At 41.5% G+C, this 10264-nt stretch overlaps 2 protein-coding genes across 2 annotated transcripts; one reads left to right on the forward strand and one right to left on the reverse strand.

Moving 5' to 3' along the window:
* Positions 1 to 243: 243 nt before the first annotated feature.
* Positions 244 to 4564, reverse strand: pglyrp6 (peptidoglycan recognition protein 6). Its single transcript, XM_070847580.1, has 5 exons — positions 4449 to 4564; positions 1837 to 2658; positions 1514 to 1724; positions 1118 to 1412; positions 244 to 331 (listed from the first exon to the last, which is right to left on the reverse strand). The coding sequence occupies exons 1-5, from the start codon at positions 4513 to 4515 to the stop codon at positions 317 to 319; spliced, it is 1410 nt and encodes a 469-aa protein (XP_070703681.1). The 5' UTR covers positions 4516 to 4564; the 3' UTR covers positions 244 to 316.
* A 2102-nt stretch (positions 4565 to 6666) lies between these two features.
* On the forward strand, positions 6667 to 10029 carry LOC139216577 (trafficking protein particle complex subunit 5-like). The gene is made up of 3 exons (XM_070847737.1): positions 6667 to 6721; positions 7769 to 8041; positions 8116 to 10029. The coding sequence occupies exons 2-3, from the start codon at positions 7772 to 7774 to the stop codon at positions 8410 to 8412; spliced, it is 567 nt and encodes a 188-aa protein (XP_070703838.1). The 5' UTR covers positions 6667 to 6721; positions 7769 to 7771; the 3' UTR covers positions 8413 to 10029.
* The last annotated feature ends 235 nt before the right edge of the window (positions 10030 to 10264 follow it).

Here is a 10264-nt window from a genome sequence, read left to right on the forward strand (position 1 = left end):
AATTATTATATCACATTATTACTGATATATTATTTGCTTTGAGAAGGGCTTAGTGAGAACCGTCTGTAGGATCACATTGTGACTTATCTAATATCTAGTGAATCATCAGTTTCATTATTTCACATGTGCTTTTGTATTTGCATTTGAGTAAGTGTAGTACTTCCCACTGTTTTTCAGCAATCACACAAGATTCCATGCAACACAGGTCACAGTGTTCAAAAGAAAGTGGCAACAATCAGAAGATGAAAGTAAGAAATGTTTATTGTGTTAACTTTCGGTTCATCCAAAGCTCTTCGTGTTGTCAAGCAGATCATTTTCATTTCTTGACCTCCTGTAAGAAAGGAAATGAAATATGCGAAACATGTATGTGGCGCTGGAGGAAGCAATCAGAGCATTTCCATAAGTAAAGCAATCAAAAGTAGAAGTAAAAATCTACGCAAATGTTCTGCTATTACTATATTACACTATGAGAGTCTTCATTCTGATGCATCAACGTGTAAGCAGCATTTTACTGTTGTGGCAGCTTGAAGTGGAGCGAGTTTGGTTGGTACACAAAATACTGTAAGAGTACTAAGATATATATTGTTATATAATATATAACATTTTGACATGAATTGCTATCATGTAATATTATTATGTGTTCTAGAAAATGTTGTAATTGATAGTCACTAAGACTAACTTAGCAGTTTCAGTAGTTAAAACATTTTAGTTTTTGAATTGCTCCTTTACTTCAGTGATGTCGTGACCAGTTGCTCTCAGTTTGAATAAATCAGTCTGAGGAGCAACACGTTTTTTTGAGCAAATCAGGTCCAGAACTTGGATTTTATTAAGCTATAAGCAGAAAATGGTGTCCCTGCAAATACCATGGAGTTCTTGCTTTTGTTAGACGCGCCCTGACTGTTTTGACATGTCCAAAAAAGAAGAAAGGAAGACATACTAAGAGGGCTGCCACACCCATAATGACAAAAGGCCGCAGAGGCTTGCATTCCTGATTGTGTGCCTTTAACCTACTTTTTTCTGGTATGCGAGGATGATCAGGGCATTAAGGTTACACCACTGCTGTTGCAGATTCTGAAGCTCTGTTTCCTACTATATAACTACATATCCATGGACGTACCCCAAAGTGTTCCCAGCCTGTGATCTCATTATAGAGAGCATCTCCGGGACAGGAAGTGTTCACCACCTGCCTGTGGCCCTGCAGGGTGAAGTTGGCCGTCAGTCGTCCACCACCAACAGCGCATGACGCCAGCTGATCTCTCACCAGCCGCATGGAATGCTGAGAGGGCAGAGTGGTGGAGTAGCTTCCAATGAAGGAAACGCCGTAGCCTATGGAGTTGTGCCCGAGGGTGTGTGCTCCTTGCCTATGCCAGCTTCGGCCCTCGTAGATGTACCCGTCAGAGCCTGCGACAAAGCTTTGGGAGCACAGAGCCTCTTAGACATTGTAAGGTGGGTGTGAGATTTCACGTGTGTGTATCCGACATGTGCAAGAGACCTAAAAGCTGACTGGGTCTACCTGTATCCTATGTCATCCCAGCCTCTGTCGTGTTGGTGGAAGCGCTGCATGGAGCGCATGTCTGCAGAGCACTGCTCGAAGGTCAGGCAGGGCTGGCTCGGTGTGTGAGTGTGGTGGATGAACATGAAGGAGAGGGGAAGGGACAGGTTGGTGGGGGTTCCTCTGTACGCCTCTGCACCCCACATACAGCGAGGTATGATGGGTGGGCAATCTGAAACAGATTAGGAATACATGATCAAAGCTGGTTAGTTCATGTAATTGGAACTAATCAGCAACTGTTTTTAGAATCTTTTACTTTCTTTGTGGTTTAGTCTCTTGCTCACCCATGTACGTATTGACAAACTCTCTTATTCCCTCTTTCACCACAGCCATCAGCTGCTTCCTCTCCTTCTTGACCATCTTTGAGCGCCCCTTCAGTCTCCGCTGCAGCTCTACTGATTTCACCACCTGTCTGCTCAGCACCGGAGGGAGGACCAGCTGTCTGAAGTTCTCTCTACGACGTCGGCTGATGAGGCGCGGGGCGGCGTCCAGTCCTCTGCTCTCCAGCTGGCGGCAGTAGTACTCTGTCAGCAGAGTGCTGAGCCTGAGAGGACGGCTGGATTTGGCAGAGACCTCCATCCCTAGAACCGCGCCGTCCATGCCCCCGTTGAGCTGAGCAGTGGTGAGCAGAGAGGGGCTGTGTGAGAGGGTGAAGACTTGAGGAGAGGTTAGATTGTCCCAGCAGCCGTCAGGTCCCAGGCTGAAAGGAGAGCCGTGCTTCAGAGAAAGGTGCAAGTCTTTGGCTAGAGTGAGCTGGTACAGGCCCTGAACACGACCCCTGGACTTGGAGAGGAAACCAGCCTCGATGCCCAGGAGGAGCGGCGTGAGGGCAACAGTGGTGCCATCAGGAGTCAGGACCACACCTTCCTCTTTAGCATCTTTAGTCACCCTGTGCTGCACAGCTTTGCTAATGTAAACTGAGAGGCCAGCGTCCATTTCAGGATCACCAGAGGTGGCGTTACCAAGAAAGTACTGAATGAATGCATCATTAAGGCCAGCTGCCCTGCGCAGCCTCCTCAGCACAGCCACTGGCTCTGACCCAGGGCCCCCGCCTTCCACCTGCTTCACCGCCGTGATGAAGTCATTCATGTGCCAGGAAAATGAAGCTGGAAACAGAAAACACGTGAATGTCTTTTCATTCATATAGACCCCCACTTCTTCAGCACTTCACAACTTTGACCTTAAACTCTGTAACTGAGTTGACATTGTGACAATGTGGTTTGACGAAGGGCACACAAAAAGGTTGCGTCCAGTTTGCTTCCCCTATTTGTCCAGTCAAAAACACTACGACTGTTCTCTTCTTTTGTCAGAGAAGAGAATATAAAGTACAAGCAGTATTTTTATTCCCTGCACTAAGATCAGTCTGTCTCTTGGAGAATGATAGCAGGTTCTAATCCTGTGATTTCAGTTTTAATATTTCTGCATATGTATACATATCGTGCCTTTAAGCTTCTAAAGTTCTATTGTGCTGCTTCTGTGGGGCAACAGATTGGAGTAACGCTTATTGAAAACCAGTGGTGGAGGAAATACTCAGATCCTTTGGTTAAGCAAAAGTTCTACTGTAATACCACGCAGTAGAAATACTGTATTGCAGGTAAAAGTCCTGCATTACATGTTACTTATGTAAAAGTATATATGTATAATCAGGAATATGTACCTGTGACTGTTATACTATTATATCATTAGATGATTATTATTCATGCATTAATGTAGAAGCAGGATTTTACAGTTGTAGCTGGTTAAGTTAGAGCTCATTTTGAACTATTTAATATACCACTGTCTACAACTAATAATAATTAGAAATGCAATCACAGTTACCCCCCCAAAAAACAAAACAAATAAAAGCAACAAAAAGCATCAAGTCTTCACATTTGACAACCATGAAATGTCTTTAAATGAAAAGATGACTAAAGTCATCAAATTAGCTAACCAATTTGACCATCTAACTATTTAACTAAAGTCAAATAAATATAGTGAAGTAAAAAAGTATGACATTTCCTTCTGAAATATGGTGCCAATGATATCAAAATGCTAAAGTAAAATACATATTCCTCACATTTTAAATGAACAGTACAGTGCATTACACCACTGCTGACCTCAGTTCAGTAAATAAAACATGATTCCAGTGAACTCTTACTGGTTAGTCTAGGAAGACGACCGTCCACCTTTTCCAAAGCCTCAGCTATGATGAAATTTAGGACAGAAAAAAATGCTCGATAACTCTTTTCAACATAATTACATTATGTTGAAAAGAGGACTGACAGGTGTGTGAGGTGTTTCAGAAATCCCAAACGTTAAAAGCTATTACAAGGTCACAGGAAGAGTTGCTTCTGCATGATATACGGCTAACCAGAGTAGGTGAACTTCTCCATATGTTAAAAATACTTTAGAATCTAGATCACGTGTTTGTGTAGAACAATGCTTCACGTGCCATGAAATCTGACAGTGTGCACCTTTATAAACCATGTGTGCAGACTTCCTTAACCCTTGTATGGTGTTCGGGTTTGGGGGACCTGATTTCATCCGTTTTCATGTTCTTTATCAAAAGAAAAATTATACGATTAATCATTTTTACAAACTCAGACTCATCAATATGAGCCATGGCTGAAAAAAATGATTCATCGTTTAATTTTTTCTTTTGATAAAAAAATGAAAACGGGTCCCACAGACCCAAACACCATGCACGGGTTACATGTGTCAACACTTCATAACTGATTACCTAAATAACCTCTACTGATGCATGTGTTAAGGCCTTAACTCAGGTATTAATTAAGGGATGGAAATGGATGTATTAAAAGCGGAGATTTTTGTGCCATAAAAGTTACTAAAGTCAGTACAGTTTCCATTACATTCATTGTGTCTCACAAAACTGGTGAAAACATGAATAAATCATTACCTTCTGCATATGTGCTGACCAAGACCGCCACAAGGGCCAGGGTCTGTTTCCACCAGCCTCGATCCATCCAGAGCCGAGAACACCTTCAGCTCCGAGCTTCAAATGTCCAAATGTTAGCCTTTTGCTTCTGTCATTTATAGAAGTTCAGAGTCAGTGGGCGGTTATGTAACAGTTGTAGACATACCGTAGATACGCCTGCGCTCAGCGTGTTGGTGTGGCCGACTGAGCAATGTGGGAAACAGGCACCTGTGATGTGGGCAGAGCAGAGCTGCTTGTCCTTACAACTCAAGGTCCCCTCGGATACGACACGCAGTGTCGATGTGACGGACACGGGCATTTTCGAGAAATTCAAAAGTTCTGTAAAACAATCTCAGTCATCTTGTCTGTGTCGTTAATGTGGCCGGTGCTTGTGAAACCCTCTGAGAATAAAATCGTCCAGGAGCAAAATTCTTCACTACTGTTACAAATTATTGGCACTCCTCTGTGAGGCAATAGGCATGTTCTTGTAAATGTTCAGAAAACACAAAACCGGGCTGCAAAACTGAGGAAATCCCAGAACCATGAATCACGTGTGTGCTGTGTGCTGCTTAGTGACAAAAATATCTGCACACTGATTTATTCATTGTTGACGTGCACGCTGACATCGCTGAAAATGCAGCTACCGGTGTGAAGAAGTGCTGAGAACTGTTGAGCATAAAAAGTCGCAGATCAGAGCCGGCAGGGGCTACATGAGGACAAGAACAGGAAGTGGATGTACTCTGTGGGTGAAGTGGAAAATGCATTGGAATGTAAAACAAATGCCAAAGATATAAATCTGTAATTACTGTAATTAATAATAATAAAGACCTTGGGAGGGAGCTAAGCATACAATAAAAGCATACAATTGTTTTTGAGGGTGGGGCAAGAAAACTGTAGAGTGAAGCACAGATGTAACTTATAACATTAATGATTGCTGCATCGCACTAATTACAAGAAGTGAGCCATCATTAGACACATCAGTCGAAACTAAAGTGTAATGACGATTGCATTGCTCTCAGGTTTACATGGGTGTGGGGTTTTATATGTGATGACTCAAGCCGTTTGGGATAAACTCATTAGGAAACGTGTTTTGTTCAATGTAGCTTCTTTTGCTACTAGGGAAGGCAGATGAACTATTCAGATGATTTGCTTAAGTAAAAGTACTAATACCACACTGTGAAAACACTCCCTACGTCACAGTAAGAGTCCTGCATTCAAAAGCTTACTTAAACTTAATCTTACTTAAGTGCTATCACCAAAATGTACCAAACACATCAAAAGGAACAGCACTCATTCACAGTAAAATGGTGCCTGTCAGTGTTTATATATTTACATCTGATGTTTTTAATACTGATGCATTCAAGTGCATTCAACTACTTTATATATTGTTGGGCAGCTTAACCGAAAGCGATGCACCCTATTCTGTTAAATCAGTGATGCTGTTGTCCCTCGAGAGCCATGAATGTCCAAAAAGTCTGAAAAAAAAACTTTTCAAATGTGGAGATACATGCTTTTCACGGAACAGGAAGTTTAGAAGAGAAAAAAAACCCTCTAAAAAGTAACTAAAGCTGTCAGATAAATGTAGTGGAGTAAAAAGTACAATATTTGCCTCTGACATATAATGATGTACCTCAAATTTGATTTGTACTTGAATATTGTACTTGAGTATATTTACTTACTACATTCATATATTCTTGGTTACAAAATACTGGTTCAGAAAAAAGGAACTTCTATATTTACTGCTGAATGTGCACTGTACTTATTGTCAATAATTATTATGTGTTTTATACTGACTGTATAAAACATATCAGTTAATTCTATTTTAGGATGACCTGCTTGACAACAATCAATAAAATAAAACCTAAGATTAAAACCTACAGTTCTTTTCTTCTGATGATCAATGGGCACACTGTAAATAAACAACAATAAATGAATAAAGATAGAATAAATGCAGTGTAGGTGTATGGTTGGATAAAGACTGTGCAGTAGGTCATCATAAGTGTGGGTCATGGATGCTTGGTAATAATTTAAGAAAATAACATTTACAGACGTTAAGCTTTTCCTATTTCCTGTATTCAACAAACAAAATTAATAAAAACAAATGTGATTTTAAAATATTGATATTCTCTCAGCAGCCTCCGGTCCAGTAGGTGGCGGTGTGTAAATTAAATGCTGGTCACAATTGAGCGAGTGATGAACCCGTCAAAGAGGAGGAGGAAGAAGAAGTAGCCAGCAGCTGATTTATCCCCAACAAGGTTCGTTTATCTACTAAGAAATCGCTTACAGAAACCAGGACGATTGCTCACATGTTACCAACACTGTATTTGTGATTTCAAAAAGGCGTGGTTGCACTCCAGGAAGGGCTCGTTTTCAGGGATCTTAACCGGAAGTAGCTGCTAAGTTAGCATTTGCGGCTAGGTAGCTAACAGCCAGGGCAGATCAGCTGTTTGTTGGGTTTGAAAGGTTCATACAATAGTAAGGCCGTTCAGCGGAGCCTGTGTGCTGATACAAGCTTACAGGAGGTGTTGTTCGTGTTTGTTAATGCATTAAACCCCGTGAATTAAATGTAGGGAGAATGAGCTAAATGGAGCCCGTCGATAACAAGTGTTAAAGCAAATATGATAATTTGCTCTGTATATCAGTTCAGTGCTGAAACTATTGGTTGATGAACAGCAAGTGAATGAAAAAGAATTTCGCTGCGAGACTTCATTTAAGTAATTCACCCCAAAAAAGCCACATTGTCTTTACTTTCAGATCCTCAAACATGAAGGTTTGGATTATTTTGGATTAGGGATTATTTTTGTTTTGGACTGTAGGTTGTACAAAACAAGTAATAGTAAACTGAGATGGGATTTTTTTGGTACTACTTTACAGACTAAGCCATTAATCCGGGGGAAAAAAAACATTGCAGCCCTAAATTAGTTTGTGCAAAAAGCCTTCATAATCTTATCTGCAGGCCTGATTTTCTGTTTGAAGCAATTAATCATCGTGATGTATGTGGTGTCAAATGTGACACGTGGGAGCCACTGGCTTCATTCACCACTGACTAGTGTTATTTATGTGCTGGCTAGTATGCCAATGTTAAATCCATGCATAATATAATAGTATTCTCTAACCGCAGGGATCATGGTGTCAGAACAGGTAACTGAAAATATTTACACATCGCTGTCAGAAATGCTCTATAACAGAAACTAATTGAAACACTCATGTATTCAGTTGTCTCTCGCTGCCTAACGGCACTAACTAGCTATCAGTGATCTGATTGTGTGTATCAGTTGACGCTAACCTCTGCTCTCCGACAGATCATGGACACTCGGTTCACTCGAGGGAAATCCAACATCTTGGATCGACCCCTGACGCGACCCAAGACTGAAGTCAGCGTGAGTGCTTTTGCCCTGCTGTTCTCGGAGATGGTCCAGTACTGCCAGAGCCGTGTGTACTCTGTGTCCGAGCTGCAGACACGCCTGGCAGACATGGGCCAGAGCGTGGGAGCCAGCATGCTGGACGTGCTGGTCCTGCGAGAGAAGAACGGAAAGAGGGAGACCAAAGTGCTAAACATGCTGCTCTTCATCAAGGTTGGTAGATGTAAAAAGCAGCCGATGGTTTGAGAGTTCAGTAACTTTTAAACTAACCATCTTCTTTCCTATAGGTTAATGTCTGGAAGTCTTTGTTTGGGAAGGAGGCTGACAAGCTGGAGCAGGCCAACGATGATGACAAGACTTACTACATCATAGAGAAGGAGCCACTCATCAACGCGTACATCTCTGTGCCCAAAGAGAACAGCAGCTTGAACTGCGCTGCCTTCACTGCGGGCATCGTGGAGGCCATCCTCACACACAGCGGCTTCCCTGCCAAAGTCACCGCGCACTGGCACAAAGGCACCACGTTAATGATAAAGTTTAATGAGTCGGTCATAGCCAGGGACAAAGCTTTGGATGGCAGATAAAGAGGAGGAGGAGAAACCATCCAGGTCCAGGCTAGTGTTCATTCCTGACTGAATTTATTTGTGGTAACCAATGAGACTCTCTGGATGAATGAATGGATGACTGCAGCACACTGAGCCAGAGAGAGAGAGGAAAACATGCAGCTCGTTGATTCAATCTTCCATGTTTTTGTGGCTCATCTCACTCCTGTTGTACCTCATGAAGTGACACCAAAATTGTTTACTGAAGGTCGCTTTTAATTTGTAGTTTCATGTCTCATCTTTACAACCACAGACCATTCATAAAAGATGAACATAATTGATTATTTTCTTGTAATTACCTCTGTTTTTCAAGCCCAACAGGTCACTACATTAAACCACTACATAATTGATCAAATTTAAAGAGATAAAATTAAATAATGAACAGATTATGTGATAATAAAAGTAACTGTGAGTTGCAGTCAGCGGGACTGAACAAAATCATCCCAGCTAATTAGAGCATCGCTGGGTTTTATAATGTTAGTTAATAAGTTAGTGTTACAATACCTTTGTAATGGTACAAAGAAGTTTATTTTACAGAGAGAGGTCCAGAATCATTAGAAACTTCCTCAATGTTTTTTTTGTTCTCTCATTCCAGTTCAACTCCAGCTGCATGTTTCATCTCTATAAAATAGATTCATAATCAGGGTTGTAGCTACAGTTCACAACACTGAGATCATATCCTCACTTTTTTTTTACATTTTATTCTGTTTCTAATTATTTTATTTTGTGTGTGTGTGGTATCAGGAAAGTTTATGTTCTATGGATAAAAAAATGTACACAGTGTTTCATAAGCTGACTCCAATATTTGTAGATGCATTTTTAACCATTTTGATTACTTTTAGGCCAACTGAATAATAAGTAAATGAATGAAGGCATTAGAATTTCTCACCCTTAATGTCATTCTTGGCAGCCTTAAGGGGGCTTTTTGGTTCCTTGTGAAGATGGGGGCATCCGATGATGTATTACCCTGTAACTGCCTTCTGTCAGGTTTGATTCCTGCCGGGGGGCTTTTGTTGCTGGACATACTCTCCATCTCATTTCCCGTCTGTCTGTACTTTCCAAACAAAAAAATCTTAACAGAATAGTTCAACATTTTGGATAATATGCTCAATTTTATGTTCCCAAATGTGACGCACATCAGATCAGATTAAAGCCACTCTCACATCTGCACAGTAATTATGAAGCTACACCCAGTAGCCACTTAGCTTAGCATGAAAAGTGGAGATGTGGAAACATCCAGCCAACAAAATCCACCTACTAACACCTTTAAAGATCCCTAATTAAACCATCATACCTTGGTTATGTCTTCAAAAGCTGAAGTATGGAAACATCAGTTGGTTGTCACTGGGGGTTATGTGCCAGGCTAGCTGTTTCCCTTTGTTTCAAGTGTTTGTGCTAAGCTAAGCTAAGTGGCTGCAAATACACGTTTTCAAAAATGCTGAACTATTCCTCTGGGATGGAGGGGAGTGGGGGTACTTGTGACCTCAGTGTATTTCAGTCCTGGCTATGACCCTGGTTATTATGTCTTTGTTGCACTTCCGGTTACCGCTGTTACTGTTTGTCTGTTAATCTTGAATAAAACTGTTATGACACAGAATGAAAAAATCCACGTGAGTCCGAGTCACAACCACACCAAGTGTGAAACCCACGGTGGCACGCCGATTGTAGCATTTTGAACGGATGATCGAGGAGCACTTCCTGGTGCAGCGCGCTCTTCTCGCAGACAGCAGTCACGTGATGGAGTCACGTGTCCACCAGGAAGCTGCCGTCTGTTTACCTTCGCCTGTCATCCAAACACTGCGACACCGCGCATCCTTCAAGTAAAATGATACCC

This window comes from Pempheris klunzingeri, chromosome 17 (assembly GCF_042242105.1).
Source record: "Pempheris klunzingeri isolate RE-2024b chromosome 17, fPemKlu1.hap1, whole genome shotgun sequence".
In the NCBI taxonomy this organism is placed as follows: domain Eukaryota; kingdom Metazoa; phylum Chordata; class Actinopteri; order Acropomatiformes; family Pempheridae; genus Pempheris; species Pempheris klunzingeri.

Bases quoted from the DNA above. Each gene is read 5' to 3' on its own strand.
- pglyrp6 (XM_070847580.1), bottom strand. From the start codon at position 4,515: ATGGATCGAGGCTGGTGGAAACAGACCCTGGCCCTTGTGGCGGTCTTG. The intron at 2,659-4,448 runs GTAATGATTTAT...TTCTGTTTCCAG, and splicing joins GGTCAGCACATATGCAGAAG to CTTCATTTTCCTGGCACATG. The intron at 1,725-1,836 runs GTGAGCAAGAGA...AATCTGTTTCAG, and splicing joins GTTTGTCAATACGTACATGG to ATTGCCCACCCATCATACCT.
- LOC139216577 (XM_070847737.1), top strand. From the start codon at position 7,772: ATGGACACTCGGTTCACTCGAGGGAAATCCAACATCTTGGATCGACCC. The intron at 8,042-8,115 runs GTTGGTAGATGT...TCTTTCCTATAG, and splicing joins ACATGCTGCTCTTCATCAAG to GTTAATGTCTGGAAGTCTTT.